General features: G+C 34.6%; 1 protein-coding gene across 6 annotated transcripts in view; it reads left to right on the forward strand.

Annotated features, from left to right (window-relative positions):
* The window catches only part of LOC148946124 (sodium-driven chloride bicarbonate exchanger-like), a 184,890-nt gene that overhangs the window by 64,888 nt on the left and 98,506 nt on the right, over positions 1-21,496 (forward strand). For all 6 annotated transcript variants that reach the window (XM_089098139.1, XM_089098135.1, XM_089098140.1 and 3 more), the window contains exons 2-3: positions 15,575-15,678; positions 18,322-18,444. In XM_089098139.1, the coding sequence (XP_088954265.1) occupies positions 15,575-15,678; positions 18,322-18,444 (227 nt within the window). The remainder of the gene's footprint in view (positions 1-15,574; positions 15,679-18,321; positions 18,445-21,496) is intronic.

Consider the following 21,496-nt stretch of genomic DNA (forward strand, 5'->3'; position numbering starts at 1 on the left):
CGAGGCGTTGAGGAGGGGACAGCATCTTTCATATACGGAATAATTTATGTTCGTTTTAAGTTTTAATGTCGCTCCTTACTTTCAGCTAAAAAAAAACTTTTTTTTAATTTAATTGCTAAATGTTTTTGAATTAATGCAGGTTTTGATTCTGGCTTACCGTATATGAATAATCAAAAAGAAATTTGCATATTAATTTTACTTTTTTGGTTAAATGGCTTTCTCGAAAGTTGTTAAATTTCATTTATGAACATTTTTATTAGTAATAGATATACGTAACTTACGAATTAACTTACGTAAAGAACTTCTATATTTATAGATTTTTAATATGTATATTAGGGGGTTCGCCCCCTTGTCAATATATAATAGGGGTTATAGGGGCTATCCCTTCGTCAACGTCTCGCTCTTTATTCTAAAGTTAGACTCTTTCTCACAACTCTATTGTTTTTAACAATAAAAAACTTCAGCGTAAAGGGCGAGACGTTGAGGAGGGGACAGCCCCTTTCATATGCGGAATAAGTTTTGTTCGTTTTAATGTCGCTCCTTACTTTCAGTTTTAAAAAAATGTTTTTTTTAATTGTATACTAAAAGTTATCGATATCATGGTTGATGTAGACTACTGAGAAATTCATAAACTATTCTTTTATTTTCTGCAAGCTACTCATGGAATTTTCTGATCTTAATAGAACATACTTTTTTAAGATAATTTTTCTGCCTTCAGTAAAGGGCTATTTTACTGAATTCTAGATTAGCGATACTGGAAAATATTCAGTTTATAATATTCAGATTATTTAAGCCAGTTTTTTAAATATATCTTGTGCAATCTGCGAAAAAATACTTTTGTTCGTTTTAAGTTTCAACTTTTCCCTTTACTTTCGCGAGAAACACTTTGTAAAAAAAAAGAAAAAATTCATGATCAATAAGTCTATGCCATTGCTCGAAAGTCAAATAACTTTTATCTGGCATTAATTTGTAATTTCCGGATGTCTATTAACCTTGACTCTATTGTAAATGCTGTTGGAGTTTCCCATATTAATGATTAAAGTCGCGATGGCTGATACTAATTATAATATGATGTAATTGTATTTTTGCATCATATTATAATTAGTAATATGACTGTTTTACTTTACTGTTTTATGTTTTTTTCTTCTTTTTTTTTAAGTTTACTTGGCGAATACCTAGTTCTAGTGCCTTTTTAAGTTCTAGTGCCTTTTTAAGTGACCAAAATATTGGAGGGCAGATAGCCCCCCTTTCCACGTCCATTTAAAAAAATTCAAATGAATTTACTAAAAAAAATGTGCATTGTCAGTTTAAAAAACATATGCTGACATTTATTCCTTAAAATCTTAATTAATTTTTGATTTCTATAAGTTATAAAAGTGAAAACATTTGGGTTTAGAACCCTACTCAGATAAATTGCTGCTCGTTTTAAGTTTGACATATTTCAATTTCTGTTTGCTTCGGGTATCATTTATTTATTGATACTGATTTGTGGTAGTTGTATGCTTGGTAGATTATTTGATTCTCTTTTTGGTTTAATGGAGCTCTTTACTTTTTTTGAAAAACTTATTTTGTGTAAAAAGTTTTTTTGATTAATTTCTGTTCGTTTTATATTGACGTAGTCTTCTTCAGGGAGAAATACTGAACCTCTTCTGAAGTTAAACAACTATCCCTTCCATAAAAACCTTAAATACCCCCTGGGAATAACTTACAATCCTTGCCCCTAATCTCTGGGGTTTGTTTCAACCCCAAAAGCCTTGTTAAATGATATTTCGACTATTTTGAATAGAATGGCTATCTCAAAATTGTATAGTTATGCCCCCAGGGCATAACATACAACCCTTACACTGAGGGTTCAAGGGGGGGGGTTGTCATCCTCAAAGACCAAATTTCCAGAACTCAACTACGTTGAAAAAAATGGCTAGCTCAAAATTTTGATTGGATGTGTTTGGGGAAAAGGTGGGCACGAGAGGGGTTAGTTGCCCTCCAATCACTTTCGACTACTACAAAGTGCACTAGCCATTTCAATATCCAATCGAGTGAACCCCTTTTGAAGTTTCTACGACAATGCTTTCTATAAAAACCTTATATGCCCCCAGGGCATAACTTACAACCCTTGCCCTGAGGGCTGTGGGGGGTTGTCATCCTCAAAGACCTAATTTCCAGAACTCAACTACGTTGAAAAAAATGGCTAGCTCAAAATTTTGATTGGATGTGTTTGGTGAAAAGGTGGGCACGAGAGGGGTTAGTTGCCCTCCAATCACTTTCAACTATTAAAAAGGACACTAGCCCTTTGAATTTCCAATCGAATCATCCCCTTTTCAAGTTTCTACGACAAAGCTTTCAATAAATAACTACGACAAAGCTGTCGAATAAGCCATTTTTGAAGTTTCTACGGCAAAGCTTTCTATAAAAACCTTATATACCCCCAGGCCATAACTTACAACCTCAGCCCTGAGGGCTCTGGGGGAAGTGTCATCCTCAAAGACCTAATTTCCAGAACTTTCAACTACGTTGAAAAAAATGGCTAGCTCAAAATTTTGATTGGATGTGTTTGGTGAAAAGGTGGGCACGAGAGGGGTTAGTTGCCCTCCAATCACTTTCAACTATTAAAAAGGACACTAGCCCTTTGAATTTCCAATCGAATCATCCCCTTTTCAAGTTTCTACGACAAAGCTTTCAATAAATAACTACGACAAAGCTTTCGAATAAGCCATTTTTGAAGTTTCTACGGCAAAGCTTTCTATAAAAACCTTATATACCCCCAGGCCATAACTTACAACCTCAGCCCTGAGGGCTCTGGGGGAAGTGTCATCCTCAAAGACCTAATTTCCAGAACTTTCAACTACGTTGAACTAAATGGCTATCTCAAAATTTTTATTGGCTGTGTTTGGAGAAAGGTGGGTATGGGAGGGGGGTTAGTTGCCCTCCAATTACCTTCGACTATTAAAAAGGGCACTAGACCTTTTAATTTCCAATCGAATGAGCCCTTATTCTACGACAAAGCGTTCAATAAAAATCTTATATGCCCCCAGGGCATAACTTACAACCTTAGCCCTGAGGGCTCTGGGGGAGTATCATCCTCAAAGACCTAATTTCCAGAACTTTCAACTACGTTGAACAAAATGACTAGGCTTTCTGAAAATTTTGATTGGATGTATTTGGGGAAATGGTGGGCGTGAGAGGGGGGTTAGTTACCCTCCAATACCTTTTGACTATTAAAAAGGACACTAGCCCTCTCAATTTCTAATTGAATGAGCCCCTTTTGAAGTTTCTACGACAACGCCATGTATAAAAACCTTATATTGTCCCAGGGCATCAACTTACAACCTTTGCCCCGGGGGCTCTCGGGGGTTTGTCATCGTCAAATAAATAATTTCTAGAATTTTCAACAACGTTGAACAAAATGGCTATCTCTAAATTTTGATTGGGGGTGTTTGGGGAAATGGTGGGCGTGGAAGGGGGGTTAGTTGCTCTCCATTCACTTTCGACTATTAAAAAGGGCACTAGCCCTTTCAATTTCCAATCAAATGAGCCCTTATTGAAGTTTCTACTTCAAGTCTTTCTGTAGAAACCTCATATGCCCCCAGGGCAAAACTTACAACCCTTGCTCTGAGAGCTGTGAGGGGTTGTCATCCTCAAATACCTAATTTCCAGAACTTTCAACTACGTTGAAAAAAATGGGTATCTGAAGATTTTGATTGTATTTGTTTGGGGGAATGGTGGGCTTGAGAGGGGGGTTAGTTGCCCTCCAACTGCTTTCGATTATTAAAAAGGGCACTAGCCATTTCAATTTCCAATCGAATAAGCCCTTTTTGAAGTTTCTACGACAACGCTTTCTATAAAAATCTTATATGCCCCAGGGCAAAACTTACAACCCTTGCCCAGAGGGCTCTGGGGGGGAGGGGGTCATCCTGAAAGACCTAATTTTCAAAATTTTCTACTACGTTGAACAAAATCGCTATCTAAAATTTTTGATTGGATGTGTTTGGGGAAAAGGTAGGTGTGAGAGGGGGATTGATTGCCCTCAAATCACTTTCGACTATTAAAAACAGCACTAGCCCTTTGCATTTCCAATCGAATGACCCCCTTTTCGAGTTTCTAAGGCGAAGCTTTCAATAAAAACCTTATAAACTCCCAGGGCATAACTTATAACCCTAGTTCTATTGGCTCTGAGGGGGTTATCATGCTGGAAAGCCTAATTTCCAAAACTTTCAACTACGTTGAAAAAAATAGTTATCTCACGGTTTTTATTGAATGTGTTTGGATAAATGGTGGGCGTGGAAGGGGCGTTAGTTACCTTCCAATCACTTTCGACTATTTAAAAGGGCACTAGCCATTTCAATTTCCAATCGAATGAGCCCTTTTTGGAGTTTCTACGACAGCGCTTTCTATGAAAGCATTATATTCCCCAGGGTATAACTCATAACCCTTGCCCTTAGGGCTCTGGGGGGGGGTCGTCCTCAAAGTCCTAATTTTCAGAACATTCAACTACGTTGAACAAAATGGCTATCTCAAAATTTTGATTGGATGTGTTTGGCGAAAAGGTGGGCGTGGAAGGGGGGTTAGTTGCCTTCCAATCACTTTCGACTATCAAAAAGGGCACTAGCCATTCCAATTTCCAATCGAATGAGCCCTTTTCGAAGTTTCTATGACAACTCCTTCAATACGAAGCCCCCTGGTCTGGAAAAAAAATAATAAATAATACATTGTGCCAACATCGCTCTTTACTTAGGTAGCGCTATTGTGCTGCCTTTGATCATTTCTCCAATAAACTAATTGCTGTAGAGTTTTGCGTAGTTGCTTACCAGCTATTATGGCGGGGATCAGTTGATTCTTTAATGAAAGGGAGAGGGGGATCAAAAGTGTTTTAGGCCCAATTTTTTTTATGAAAGGTGCTTTAGATAAATTGAATGAAACTTCAGACGAGTACAGTTTGAATCTCTGAACTTCCTTTATGATGAACAGTATTATTATGGATGAATTTATGTAAAGCGTAGTATGGACGCTGAAGGGGGTGAAAGCGGAATCAATAATTTTTTTTGGAAAATTGCGCTTTATCTTGAAAAGCAAATACACTAAATTAGGGCTTTTTTCGAAGCAATGCTGCTAAACTTGAATATGAAAAATGGGGATTGAGGGGTTAGTAACTCCCTTTTATTTAGAGTAGCCCAGGGCAGGATATTAAAAACGAGCATAAATCAGTTAAACAAAGACATGTTTTTTCAAATGAAAATAAAAAGCGACATTAAAAATTCAAACGGATAGAAATAACCCTGTATATTAGGGGGACTTCCTCTGTTCGGGCCCACTTTTTACGCGAATATGTGACTCCACCCCGCAGGAGAATACCATATTTAGTCTGACTTCACCCCCTCAATACCAAGAATGATCGAACGCAATGGAAATTCGAATATAATAAAAGAATTTTCGGTACTTTGTCTTATAGCTACCATAGTCAATATCCTGTATCGCTAACATGAGATAATAACCGGTTTTCATGGTATTTATACTAGACAATATTAACTTTGACGCGATGGGAAGCTACATTGTAGCTATATTTTAATTAAAAATTGAGTACTTTTGTCTTATAGCCAACACGCTCAAGATCTTGTATCGCAAACATTTGACAATAACCAGTTTTCATCGTCTTTATACTAGACAATATTAGTTTCGGCTCGGTGGGAAACTACATTGTACATATGTTTTAATAAAATATCTAGTTAGTATTTAGGTTAGGTTAGTTTAGGTTACGTATTTAGGCTAATATAATGCGGTCTGGGTGCCCCCCCCTCCCATAATTCTTTGTAGTACTTCTCATAATTTTGTTGATAAAGTATGATATATTCATCATATTTTGTTTTGTTTAATTAGCATTAACTAAACTTCACTTCTCGACAGTTGAGTGTGGTGGCTATAAGACACAAGTAACGAATTTTCAAACCCCTCAAGGATAATAGGGCTTATTGATGCTTGTTTGCTATTAAATAAAAAAAAAACAAGTCGTTTTTAACTGAAAGTAAGGAGCGAAACTAAAACTTAAAAAGAACAGAAATTATTTTTTATATGAAAGGGACTGTCCCCTCCTCAACGCCTCGCTCTTTACGCTAAAGTTTTTTATTTTTTTAAGCAATAAAGTTATGAGACAGAGTCAAACTTTAGCGCACTGAGATCGGCGGTGAGGAGGGGAAAGCCCCTTTCATATACGGAATAATTTCTGTTCGTTTTAAGTTTTAATGTCGCTCCTTACTTTCAGTTAAAAAAACTTGTTTTTTTTATTTAATTTTTGAACGTTTTTAAAATTAATTCAGGTTTTGATTTTGCCTAACCGTACTTGAATAATTAAAACGAAATTTGCACATTAATTTTACTTTTTTTGGTTAAATGGCTTTCTCAAAAGTTGTTTAATTTTATTTACGAACTTTTTTATTAGTAATAAATATACGTAACTTACGAATTAACTTACGTAACGAACTTCTATATTCGTATATTTTATTACGCAATTAGGGGGTCGCCTCCTTGTTAATACCTCACTCTTTACGCTAAAGTTCAAATTTTGTTCTAATTCTTTAAGAATGACCCCTTAATCGCAAAGGCCGTTAATTAGAATAAATAGCTCTTATGAAATTACTAAAAAAGGAGGTTAGCGTAAAGAGCGAGGTATTGACTAGGGGGCAAACCCAATCATATACGTAATAATTTCTGTTCGTTTTAAGTTTTGAAGTGCTCCTTACTTTCAGTTGAAAAACTTGTTTTGTTTATTTAATTTCTGATCGTTTTTTTTTTAAATAATGCTGGGAAATCTGGTGCCCCCTTTATAGCAATGTCCCTTCTCCCATGAAAACTTCCTCCATGGGAAGATCTTCCCAATTAACATTCGACCCCCCTCCACTACCCGAAAAAGTCACCCCTCATAGTGTCTGTATACGTCCCAATGACCAATGCCATGTGTAAACAATTGGCAAATTTGAGAACTTGCAGTCCATTCCCTGGGGACTGTGGGGGATTAGTCATCCTCAAAGACATAGTTATTATATTTTTCAACCATTTTGAACAAAATGGCTCTCTCAAAATTTTGATCGGGTGACTCTGGGAAAAAAATGAGCGTGGGAGGGGGCCTAGTTGGCCTCCATTTTTTTTGTCACTTAAAAAGGGCACTAGAACTTTTAATTTCCGTTCGGATGAGCCCTCCTGTGATATTCTAGGACTATTAGGTTGATACGATCACGCCTGGGGAAAAGAAAAAAAATAAATAAACACGCATCCGTGATCTTTCTTCCGGCAAAAAATACAAAATTCCACATTTTTGCAGATAGGAGCTTGAAACCTCTATTGTAGGGTTCTATGATGCGCTGAATCTGATGGTGGGATTTTTATTAAGGTTCTATGAATTTTAGGGGGTGTTTCCCCCTTTTTTAAAATAAGGCAAATTTTCTCAGGCGGATAACTTTTTATGAGTAGGACTAAACTTGATGAAATTTATATATTTGAAATCAGCATAAAAATCTGATTCTTTTGATGTATCTATTGCTATCAAAATTCCGTTTTTTAGAGTTTCAGTTACTATTAAGCCAGGTCGCTCCTTACTTACAGTTTGTTACCACGAATTGTTTGAAAAACAGTACATCTTCTGTTCAAAGGTTTTGAAAGGAAAACTGTAAATAAAACATTTGCGATTCCTTACTAGCTATATTTGTTGCACACAAAAATGCTTTCAGTAAAGCTTTAGTAAAATTTCAGCTTAGAGAGCGAAGGTCTAGGATGGGCACTCCTATCATATATACTTGTCAACAGACATTGAAACTCTAAAAAATGTTTAAGTGAAAATAAATGCAGAACCAAAATTTATTATTCATGTAGATTCTGAATATCCAAAATGCATTCATTAAAATTTTCTAGTTAAAATGAATGAATTAAAGGTGTGACTTTTGAAAAGAAGTGTCATCTTAATGACAGGGTTGCCGCCGGACTAAAAAGTTTAGTAACATCCAAACTCTTCGTAACTTTTGACGGGAAAGTCTCTATGCCGCTAGGTAATTTTTTTTATATAATCTCATTTAAAAAATTCCTCTTCCAAATTTTAAGAGGTACCTTTTTTCTATCTTAATAAGAAATTTGGAAACCCCCTCCTTTCTAAATTTTAATGAATTGGGACCTTTTTTTGCTTCAGCATAAATAGCCATGCATTAAAAAATCGAGTTGATTTGGCTGCAATTTGTCCTTTTTTCTCCAGCAATTTTGAATGACACTTTGTTCTCACGTTCGAAAAATAAAAATAAACCACCAAATGGATCTTCATTTACCCTTTTCAAACCAAATCCACTAGATTGCGGAGGAAAGAAACAAATCATGTGTATGTTATGTACAAGGTGCACTTTCTCAAATTCTGAATAGGTGTGCCTTAGTTGTTGGTGCTGTTATTGTTGTTGATAGTGCTTTCGGGCTGTTGCCCACGGCACACGTGACATAAACAATGTTTTCAAACACTCACAATCACTTAATCTTTCACAACTATATTGAAAGGTTGGCTTAATAGAGGGCAATGTTTGAAGATGACCAGGGCAGGTTCTTGGCTTAGGATTTGTAGGGAGACTGTCACTGTCCCATTTTTAACAGCAGGTAAACTGAAAATCAGTCAGCATTGTAATTACAGTTTGAATTCACACCAAAAAATCTATTACAAACTATTAAATACAAAGGGTCAAATTATGTTATTCAAATTAGTTATCTTTACAAAATTTCCCAGTAGTTGCACAGACTGTTTTTTGGCCCAACAAGGAGCTTCAGCAGATCCTAAAATACATCTTAGTGAAAATGCTTTAAAATACTTAATGCAGGCATCCTTCATAAATACACGTTGTCTCTCAAATTTTTTACAATACATTAAAATGTGGCGTACAGCATCGTATACACCACAAACCTCATAAAGTGGGAAATCTACATATCCCCATCTGAATAATACATTTCTAGAACGGGCATGACCTGTTCGCAGCCTGAAAATTGTAACAAGCTTTGCTACGTATTGGGTGAATCAAATCTAGAGGTGGGGGTTTGAAATCATATAGATTTAAAATGGGGGTGTGCCTTAGTTTGTTTTCAATTTGTCATTGATTTGGATGTAATTCTTTTCTTGGCTTTTCTTTTCTGGTGGAGTCGACCACACATTGTTTATTTTGGTTCATGTACGTCACATTTACTTAATGAAGAAGTGCTTTAAAGCCGAAGCTTTTCTGTTTTAGTAAAGATTAAGCAAACATACCAAGTTTCTTCGGAGAAACTCTTCCATTTAAAAGAAAGTAATATAGAATCTGTACTAATTAAACCTAAGTATTTTATCATGTTTATTTTATTATCGTTTATTTTATTAAATTATTGTAAAATAATTTAACATGAAATTATCTATAGTGATTAGGATCATTTGCCCCAGGCCTTAGCTATTTTGGACAGGTTTTAAATTGCTCGAGAGATGCTCTTTAATTAGGCGTTGGTTTTTTCTTTCTTCATCTGTGTCTTATCCAGTTCTAGTTGTTCCTAGATGGCCGTGTGAGTCATTATTATTTATTTTTTTCATAAGCATTTCTTGGAGGATCTTAATTTTGTCTTCTGCTGCAATGAATGCTCTATCACTTTCCTTAAGGGTTATTGGGATCTAAGGAGGTCTAAAATTTTGCCACACATATTTAGATGTGTTTTTTCGTATTTGTTGTTCAATTTATTCAGTCTAACTTCATCTGGTTACTTGGGGGATAATTCTTTTCAGAATTGAAGATTCCTTATTCATCTTCGTTTGGTGGGTTTCTTACAAATTTGTTTGTTTTGTTTTTGCCAACCAAGTTTTCTCACATTTTGCATTCCTACAAGCAATAAATTTTTGTTCCTTTTTTTGTTAGGATTAAGAAATGGAAGATATGGAGGATATTGGAGCATAGTTCTTTTTCTGATTGTAGATGCCTTAGTCATCCCCATTTTGTTGTTTTAATTGGATTTCTTGCAAATATGTTTCTTGTCTTTTTCTTTGCTAACCAGTTTGATTAGCTGATGATACTTTGTCAACTTTGCCACTTGTCATTGTGAAATGTTTTTGTTGTTTGAAACTCTTGTGCATCTGAGGAACCCCCTGCTGCGACTAAAAGAGGATCAGAATCCACAGCACTAGCCAAAGATTCTTCATAATTCAGTTCCGCTCAGAAGCAAATTGGGAAAGTGAATTTTTGAGTACTTGCCCTTAGCTGCACTTGAGTATCTAAGGTCACATAAAGTAAAAAAAGAGATTGCTTTTTGGTTCTAAAATGTAATCTACAAAAAAGGAGACCGTTGATCCTATCTTGATATAGTATCTTACATCTGTTTGTGATGATTAAATTCCCCTCTTCTGAAAACACTCGATCACCTGTTTAAACTGACCCAGTTCTAAATCCACTGTAGCCTGGTTATAGAAAATTAGCAATAGATAACCAACTAATATCTTGCAGTCTTACTGATATGATGTCAATTTCGTTGTTCCCTGTAGAAGATGAAGTCGTTACGTGAAAGGGAGTATTTCGTTTTAATACGGGCAGCAGGCATCCGCGTCTGCTCTCTTCTCTTTCCCACTGTATAGGCCTTAAACAAGGGAATGTCAGTGTTTTTCTTTCGTTTGTTAGAAGTCAGAGAAGGACTGTATCAGATTTTCTCTCACAATTGTCAGTGCAGTTTTCTTTTCTCATTCCTCTTGAACTAAGTTGCAGGACCTTTATTTTAATTTGTATATCCCCATTTGAAGAACCTAAAGAATTTGTCAAATAGGTTTTGGTAATGAACTGTAATTAAGGATTGATTAGTACTAATAGTAACCGAAGTTTTTACATTAGTTAACATCAAAAGAATCGATTTCTTATAGTGGTTCTAAATATGTAACATTCATTAAAACAAGTTGTCTGATGATGGAGATGGCATAAATAATGTAAAAAAGTGAGTGATATTGTTGAAAATTTCATCGTTAAATTCAATGTACCAGAGAATACTTTTGCGGTGTTTCCAAGCCCTTGTGTACAAAACTGCGATTTTTGCTTGCTCTTTTTTTTACCAAGAAGGATGGTCGTGGATGCGTGTTTATTTGTTAGTTTTAGTTATCGTACCAAGCTAATGGTCGTAGAATATCGGGAGATTGCTCAATCGAATAGAAACTAAAAGTTCTAGTATCCATTGTAAGAGGCACAATATATAACGCCATAGTAAAGCGGTATTTTCTGCCATTTTGTGGCGCAAAACAACATTTCAACCTAAAGAGGGTCTAACTGTTGTAGAAATAAAATTCTTAGATAGCAATCGACTTGAAATTATCGAAAACTATTTATTACGTTTCTGAGTTTTTGAGTTTCTCAGGCCACAATGGCGCACCGTGGCGCACTCGGTCTTAAATATTTATGCAGTCGGTACAAAATTAACTGTTAGTACAAATAATCATTTTTAAGCTTTGTTTAACTAATCTGATTCATTTAAATCTTCAAAAATAATGTACTCCTACTAACAACAACTCACTACAGCACCTAGCCGACCGAGGAGGACACAGCTGTGCATGCTCCTCCACCACAGAGGAGGAGCGGTCTATTCAGAGATTTCACTCTTCACCCTCTTCCGTGGAGTTCCAAATTCCTTTAGATCCTTTCTTATGCCCTCTTCCCAGCCAATTTGGTTACCTAATAGGAACAAAAACTACCCCAAACATGACAAGGGCTAATGCCCCTCCCCCGTGCCTTCTAAAGACCATACGTGATTTGTGCTTTACTTAAAACAAAAATTTTTATTTCTAAATATGTTTTTTTATTTGTCATAACATCAGGGGAGTAGCTCCAGCATTTTTATTCGGTGGGGGGCAAGAGGGGTCCATGTCTGGATAGTCAATAGGCATGGGCTATATAATAGTTTTTTTCTCCATTTTTTTTAGGGGGAATTATCCGAAACGATGCCCGAAACGACGCCCCTGCATAGCAACCTAAAAAAGAAAGAAATCACCATAATAACCTAGATTACCGAAAAGAAGTAATAAAATGTAGATTGACAGTTTAATATATTGGCTACTGATGTTCATCCTGAAAATCTCGACAATTTTGAATTTATTAATGTTATAAAAGAGGATACGTTTAAAATGTATTTTGTCATATCAGCCCAACCAGTCTCAGAGGTCATGTTAACGCGTGGTATGTCATTCGTCTCCAAATGTACATGCGGTCCGTAAAAAATGAACCTTCATTATAGATCATTTATCCAATAAACTAATGGCTGTAGAGTTTTGCGTAGTTCCTTACCAGCTATTATGGCGGGGATCAGTTGATTCTTTAATAAAAGGGGGAGGGGGGGGGGTCAAAAAGTATTTTAGGCCTAAATTATTTTATGATAGGTGCTTTAGATGAATTGAATGAAATTTCAGACGAGTACAGTTTGAATCTCTGAACTTCCTTTATGATGAACAGTATTATTATGGATGAATTTAACGTAAAGCGTAGTATGGACGCTGAAGGGGGTGAAAGCGGAATCAATATTTTTTTTTGGAAAATTGTGCTTTATCTTGAAAAACAAATACACTAAATGAGCGCTTTTTTTGAAGCTGTGCTGCTAAACTTGAATATGAAAAATGGAGGTTGAGGGGATAGTAGCCCCCTTTATATTTAGAGTAGCCCAGGGTAGGATATTAAAAATGATCATAAATAAGTTAAACAAAGACAAGTTTTTTCAAATGAAAGTAAAAAGCGACATTAAAAATTAAAACGGATTGAAATAAGCCTGTATATGAGTAGGACTTGTTAGGGGGCCCGCTTTTTACGCTAATGTGAGACTCCACCCCCTCAATACCAAGAATGATCAAACACAATGGCAATTGGAATAGAATAAAAGAATTTTCGGTACTTTTTTCTTATAGCTACCACATTTAAGATCTCGTATCGCGAACATGAGACAATAACTGGTTGTCATTGTCTTTTTTCCAGACAATATTAGCTTCAGCTCCGTGGGAAACTATATTGTAGCTATATTTTAATTAAATATATGGCACTTTAGTCTTATAGCTACCACATTTAAAATATCGTATCTTAAACATGAGACAGTAACAGGTTGTCTTTGTCTTTATTCCAGACAATATTATCGGCAGATCGGTTGGAAACTACAGTTTAGCTATATTTTAATTAAATATAATGCAATATAGTCTTAGATCCACAAAAGTTAAAATATCTTCTATCTACAATAATACAGTAACAGGTTGTCTGGGTCTTTATTAGAGACCCTATGAGAGGCGGGTCAGTGTGACTCGACCGTTTATATTTATTTTTAATTTTTTTTTTTTTCTTTTGTATTAGCTCGAAATCAGAGAAGATATCTTATATCTAAAACTATACACATTCCGGATTTAGTGGTATTTTTTAAAATAATATATTCAGAGCGGGTGGAAAAAATATAGTCTATATATATGATTAAAATAGTATGTACTTTTGTCTTATAGCCACCACATTTTTGATCTTTTATCGCGAACATGAGACAATAACTGGGAACTACATTGTAGCTATATTTTAATTAAATATTTTGGTTAGGTTAGCTTAGGTTATGCATTTAATATAATGCGGTCTGGGCGGCCCCCCTTCCATAGTTATTTGTTTTAGTTTTCATAATTTTGTTGATAAAGTGTTGTATTTTCATTATATTTTGTTTTATTTCATTAGCGTTAACCAAACTTCACTTTTGGTCAGAACTTGAGTGTGGCGGCTATAAGACACAAGTACTAAATGTTTAGTTGGTATTTCGGTTAGATTAGTTTAGATTACCTATTTAATATAATGCGGTGTGGGTGAACCCCCTTCTATAATTCTTTGTTGTAATTTTCATCATATTTTGTTTTATTTCAAAAGCATTAACCAAACTTCACTTCTCGACAGAATTTGAGTGTGGTGGCTATAAGACACAAGTACCGAATTTTCAAACCCCTCAAGAATGGCAGGGCTTATTGATGCTTGTTTGCTAAAAACAGTAAATCTTCTGTTCAAAGGTTTTGAAAGGAAAACTGTATATAAAACATTTGCAATTCCCCACTAGCTATATTTGTTGCACTCAAAAATACTTTCAGTAAAGGTTTAGTAAAATTTCAGCATAGAGAGCGAAGGTCTAGGATAGGACACCCCTGTTATTTACAGAAATAATTTAGTCTGTTTTAAGTTTATTGTCAATCTTTACGTTCTTGAAAAAAAAATGTGTTGTTGTTATTTTATGGAGCTGAAGTCAACAATATCCTCTAATTAACCATGGATTTTTATAAGTGAAAAACTTGAATATGCTACAGTGTAAATGCTTCTGTCTTTTCGGCACATAACGGCAGATAATAGATCTTTCTTATCGTCCAGTTATAACTAGCCCCGTGTTCAGTAGAGCTTATCGTAATTAATTGCAGTCAATTGCAATAGGTTGTTGAACAAGCGTAATTGTTGTGCTTTATTGAACACGGTTTGAACAACAACATGAATTTCTTACAAAAAAAAGAAAAGAAATAATCTTGCACACCCCTAGAACCTTTGAAACTAACCAAAGTGTTTTTGCATATACTAACAGGTAAACGTTACAAAAAAATTCTATCAGTAAAAGGAAAAATTGCAGCTTATTGAGCTTTGAAGCACAATAAGCAAATAATTAATCTCAATAAGTACTTTTGAACGCAATTCAATAAATGCAATTGGCTATTGAACACCAAACATAACAAAAATCAGTTGCAATAACCTTATTGAACGTAGGTTGGATAGCTAATAGTACTATGCAGTTTGTCACGCAATTTGTGGAATATATCAAACTGGGGAAATCACCTATAGATTGTAAAGCTTCTGTTGAATTTATTTCTACTTTTTACAGTGTTTGCAATTCGTGTTAGAAAATGAATGCTGCTTTAGTACTAAAAATATTTATGATTCGAAAGAGATTTTTGCTTGAGCAGAAATATAAATAGATATGAGCGGGAGATTTATATGATAAAAGCTAAGCTTTATCCCAGAACTCCCAGTCTCAGAGAAAAATCGAGTCAAATAACTGCCGGAAAGCTACAATTAGAAGTAGAACCAATGTCTTTTGATCATGCTCAATCTTGTGCAGTTGAACCAGAATTCAAAATAGAAACTAAAGAAAAGTTCCAAATTTCATCGCGTTTCATTGCATTTTAAAGGATTTTAAGCATTCATTTTAAGAATTTGAATTGTTTTTTTTTCTCCTGTTTCATTTCCCCCCAACTGTTGTTGTTTTTACCGTAGAACTCATTTCAGTTACATATCTTTAATTTAACTGCTAGTCGGAAATTCCCGAGAGCAAACGCCTTTCCCCAGTTCAGACTTTTGTTTTCTTTCTTTGTAATATAGTTGTTTCTCTCCTTCGAACTATTTAAGTAATAGTAACTATTTAAGTAATTCGTATTAAGGTTTGATGTCCAAGAAGATTACCCTTCTTAGAATTGTCATTGCTCCAAGAATTTTTTTTTTCAAAGAAAAGATTCTTCTACCTGAGTTTTATTTAGATATACAGAAAAACATAAACTATTTTCTAAGGGGTTAATTCTTTTTTCTTTAATTTACAGACCCTGGGCGATGGATTCGTTGACCACCGAGCTGAGAGACGAGGCTTCTAGGGATCCGGGAACTCAGGCGACCCTTCAAGGTTTTAATGAAACTGACTTTCAAGGTACTTCGGCCCAAGATTTTATTCCGGTTCATTTCGTTTTCAATGTTCATTTAAACCTTTGTTTCCTTTATTACGTTTTTTTCAATTTTATTTTTTATCATTAATTAGTAGATAGATGCGAGAAAGAGAAAATTATTTCGAAAAATTGTAAAATATATGTATATATAAGAAGAGATTTTCTTGGTTATTTTTGCCTTTCTACTAGAGCAGAAGTTTCCAAACTGTTTTTCTCATAGGCCATTTTCATGATTTTACTGGTTCCGGTGGACCCTCTGGAGCTAAATTTTTATCATATTCCAAAAACTCAACAAAGAATGTTATTTATAAAACTCCCCATTCGGAAGGGTAAAAAGAAGAAGAAAAATAGTATTTTATTTGTGCTGTATCCATTCAAATACATTAGTTATTACACTATTAATTATTATTGTTTTCATATTACACTGTAACATGATATTAGTTGTAATACGATTAAAATTAAATACAGTATCAGTAAAGGAAAATAACTTCTACAATGACAATCACAAAACAGTCCTAATTTTAATGGGAGAGATTTACTCGATGCATTGACAGCAAATTATTAATATTTGGCTTCAGTCTTGTTAAGAATAACCACGAGTCACTGTCATATTCAATCTGTTTGAGCAAAGACTATTTAAGAAGCTGAGCTTCTCAAAATTTTATACACCTTCGTTGATAGGCGAAGTCAAGCCAACATTTTAGTTCTTCACTATCTAAACCAGGTATATTTTTGTGGAAACCCACTTACGAATTGTGAACAGCCATTCTTTTGTCACGCCAAGGTACATCCTCATCGTGTCCCCCGTAGACCATTTTGGGAATCACTGTACAAGAGAAACTCCTGACTTTGACACTCTCTCCTTGTAACATACTGAGATAGTGCCTCGGTTTATTATTAACTTTCATTATTAGCTTCAAATGCCATAATTTAAAAATATAGTCAATGTCAAGTTTTACGTAAATACTTCTCTTTAGTCGACAGAGTTTTAAAATTCTGTTCTCGTAATCATATAAATTATGAATTAAAATATGTCAAGGATATTCTATTCTGCAAGGGTTACCCAATAAAACTTATTGAAAATATCATAGATAGACGATTAAAAAAGATAAAACAAAAAAATAGGGAGCCCGTCTCCCTTGATTCAGTTACCCCGGCAATTTATAAAAAAAATTTCATCAATTTACCATACATCCCGAAACTTGGCGGATGAACTTGGAAAAATTAAAAAAAAAAAAAAAAAACATAATCTCTGTTTGTTTCAAAACTGAAAAAAATTTGAACATTTTTTCAACTCAGGAAAGGATAAAACTGAACCTGTACTGGGTAGTGGTGTCTAGAGAACCCTGTGTTCATGTGGGAAATTTTTACATCGGTAGGACCCATCAACAACTAGGTGAACGTTTGCATGAACACAAAATTTCAATAGATAAGTCCCTGAGATTGAAAAATAACAATGACAACTTTGATTTGGCTTTAACCCTGCATATTTTTGAAAATCCGACCCATCTGGTTCTTTTTGTCGAGGGAACTTTAATATCTACTGTAAATGGCCTACCACAAACTTTTAAAGAGGTAATTGGGATAAAAAAAATATATACATAAACCGAAATTTAGCAATAAATAGAGATACTGGGGATATTTCATTAAACCCAATTTATGACAGTTTAATTTTGAAGGACTCGATCAATATTTTCGCCCGGTATAACTTGAGAGAACCTATTTGCACATCAAATGGCGAACGAATTTGTAGACCAGCTAAAGCTATAGCAAAACAAAGGGTTATTGCTTAATCATCTTGTTAGATTTCTTTTTTATTGATTCCGACCTGGTTCTTATTTAGTTTTTGTTCTGTCGTTGTTAAGTAAACTAAGAAAGGTTTGATTTTCGTTGGTTTCTTTTTCTTTTCTATCTTTTTTGTTTAGCACTGAGGACGACTCGGCGGAGGTCCTTGTCAAAATATTTGCTTATTTCTTCTTCTTCATGGTTTGCCACTGGATGACAAAATCCTTGTTTTTTCACCTTTTTTGATTTTATTTTTCATTTTGTTATTTTCTTTCCTCTCTATCCTGATAAAGGTATTTTAGTGTCTAGAAGTCGTCGAATTGCCCTAATTGAATACTTTTTGGCAGCGAAGTTAATATCTCTTTCGAAAAAAAAAGAATTTAAATATATCCGTAATTTTTTCTTCTATGTGACAAGAAAGCCCTGTATATGAAAAAATAATAGCAACAATGAAAAAGATTAATTCTTGATTTGTATAAATAGAAAGAAAAGCTGGCTACAGTAGCTTGCAAACTTGTCAAATTGTAAAACATAGATTTACAGGGGTGAATAATCTGCAGCTCACGTCTTTTCTGTTGAAAAGGGGTAAATTTCTTAGTGTTTATTCAAGGGAGTAAAGAAAGTCATTTGAAAAATAAAAAAGCTACTTAGGAGGGATGAAAGAGTAAAGACGAGAATACAAATAACGGATGCTCTCTGAATGAGGTGAAAAAAATAAGGTTAAAGTGGATCTGAAGGAAACAACTGTAATGAGGTGTACTTTGATTAAAAAAAGTGGCAGGGGGAAATACTGGTTTTTTTTTTTGAGAGTTATCTATGCTAAAAATGTGTCTCTTAAATAGGTCACAGAGCACACACTTTTTACGTTGGTGTTCACGTTCCAACTGGCCGACGCCGTAGTCATCACAGAAGGCATCGACATCATCACAAACGAGACAATGACGAAGGTGATGGAGACGAAGAAGGTATTTTTGTTTTGAACAGTAATTGGTATTTAACTGTTTTCTTGCAGTAAAAAAAAACCAGTTGACTTCTTTTTAGTCATATTTTTTTTTTAATTGATGGTAAATGTTTGTTTGTTGTTTGTTTTCCATAAAAGAAACGTAAGAAATGGAATACATTTCGTTCGCAATTCAAAAATACCATAATGTAGTAAGAACACTGTACTGTTTATCATGATTTGTTCGTTTTATTGGCGTCAATTGGCGCCATCAATTTAGTAGAACGGAACTCCTTTTGAAACATTCTATGTTGAAGATGGCATGTCCCAAGAACTTGTCGACATTGTTGAAGCTTATTACCAAGGATATGCATCCTGAGTTAGAGTCTACGGCGGAGAGTCCTCTCTGTTCAATTTAGAATGAGTGTGAAAAAAGGCTCTATATTTTTTCTAATTCTTTTCAATTTCTGTGTTGATTGGATCCTTGATGACGCTCTCCGGTGATCCGAAAGAACAGAAGGTAGTAGAAACGTCAGCCTGACGGACTTTGACCCTACAGATGATGTAAATCTCTCGCCACCTAACCCAGACTGAACGTCACGACATACTCACAACAGACTGATCAAGATGTCACCAGAAGAATGTCTAAAGCTCAAGCATTTTTCGCTCAGCTTTGCAAGCATATCTGTATTCGTCGAGTCATTAGCTTGCGAACAAAGTTAAACATATATGAGTTGACTGTGAGGGCTGTCCTACTCCGCAATGTTAAGTCTTGGCATATCAAAGTAACTTAGGTACCATCTTCAACCTATATATATATATATATATATATATATATATATATATATATATATATATATATATATATATATATATATATATATATATATATATATATATATATATATATATATATATATATAAATATATATATATATATATATATATATAAACTGCTTTCTGCATCTTAACCAACATGGCCCAGAAGAAAAGGAGCGCAGCTAAATAATTGGTGGATGCTAGTTAAAGAAGAACTGGAGCCAGCAGGGATTTCTTCAAATTTGAACACAGTTGGGACAAGTGATTGCTGAAGCTTACCGAAGAAGTGACACTAGACTGGTCATTGGGGGAGACTCTCATTCAAAAGTTTAGGTCAAATACTGGGTGAGGCGGAAACGCCTGCTCCCGCTATAAATAAAAGTAAACAAGTACTTTTTGGCAAATAATGAGAATGAGCAAACAGTTTAAGTAATAGAATCTGACATTAAAAAGAAATTGATTGTTTATTTTTAATGTAAAGCTTCTTTTTTATCACATGAATAGTTTTTGGACATGGTGGTGCTGAACTACAATATGCTCAATATAATGCACGGGAATAATAATAGAATCTGCACACTAGATTTCACTACGGCCCTAGAATCAAATTTTGAGTATTATTTAATTTAATGCAAAAAAATTTGGGAGATTAATGTCAAGATCCAACAATATTTTATTTTGTAATCTATTAAAATTAAAAACTAGAACTAACAAAAAAAGGATTAGCGAATTTTTAGTTGCAGAAAAATCTAGAACAGGGAAGGAGTATATAGTTTCCTTGTTGTTTTTTTTTGTTTGTTTTTTAATCTGTTTATTAAAACAAAACCTTCTTCCTGTTTTGATTTCAAGAATAAATCAAACGTGTTTGTTGTGCACGAATAGTATGTCAACTAGCTTGTCAAGAAGCCAAATACACGTATTATTGAGAAGTATGGTGCTACCGACATTGTCCAATCGCTTGAGTTGCTTAGTGCTATATTAACAAGACATGCCTTTGTGTCCCTGGGCCCAAGTCATAATATTATCCGTGTGTTTTTGTCTGTGATTAAGGTTTAAGTTATATATGTATCTGTGTATTTGATTTTTTTCCTTTTCAGTGTAATTTAGTCGGCTTGTTTTGTATACAAGTGGGTTATAAATAAATGATTATTATTATTAAATCAATCTAGTTACTTTTTGATATTTTTGAAATGTCACAACTTGTTTTATCCGTAGAAATAAAAGGGAAAACACCCCAAGGTGGGGGGGGGGGTTAGTGGGAATTTTCCATTAAATTCAAGATGTCTAAAAACTCTTGAGTAGAAGGGACTCATTGGGCGAGAGCTCATTTGGACGGAAATTTAAGATGACCGGGTACTTTTTGAGTAACATTAGAGATGTTATTGTAGCGATTCTTATGGCTTTTATTTTATGCTGCATAAAAACAATTTTGGCTCAAATAAACTCAAAATGCTATCGAGAGGGGATTCTGAGATAGCAGATCTGTCCAAACTTCCAGTTTTTAGAACCCAAAATACCAGACGGCTTATAGACTAATACTTACGGTTGCATAATTGAGCACCAGCAGCATCCCATCCTCATTTTTAGGATAATTCTTTAGGGAATATTACAATAAAAAGAAATTAAATCAGAAGTTATTTTTTAATGAAATTAAGAGTACGTTAAAATTTCAGACAAAAGAAATTTTCTTGTATATGAAGGGGTTGCTTCCAGCTTCAACCCCCGTTATTTAAACGCTGAAATCTGATTTTTTCTTTTTTTTTCTTAATGCTTCAAGAATGTAACACGATCCTTCGAGGATGAAAGATGGTATTTTTCCTGGGGTCGAGGGCGAGGGGTTGTTAGACATTTTATGGTACATTCTTTGCCCACTACTTTCTAATTTTCCCAGGGTAATCCTCTGGATTAATCTCAGGAGGGAGTCTCCCTCCCCCACTGGCCAATGATGTATTGTTCAATTTTAAAAAAGGGGTATTTACTGTTTCGGCACTTAATGAGGAAATTATTCTGAGAATCACCGAATTATAGGGAACAAAATGTTCAAGGGATCTTTAGTTGTTATTACTTTAAACAAAAGAATTTTCTGTTAAAATGTTTTGAAAGCCGGTGGTCAAATAAAACACCTGCAATTACCATAGGGTTATAATTGTTGCATTCAAAACGCTTTGACGAAAGCTGTAGTGAAACTGAAAAGTAAATGGTGAGAGTTTAGGGGGGGGGCGCAGCCCATCTCTTTTATAGGATATTTTATGGTCATTCCA

The sequence above is a fragment of the Artemia sp. Qi Xiang Cuo genome, chromosome 12 (assembly GCF_049724085.1).
Source record: "Artemia sp. Qi Xiang Cuo chromosome 12, ASM4972408v1, whole genome shotgun sequence".
Classification (NCBI taxonomy): Eukaryota; Metazoa; Arthropoda; class Branchiopoda; order Anostraca; family Artemiidae; genus Artemia; species Artemia sp. Qi Xiang Cuo.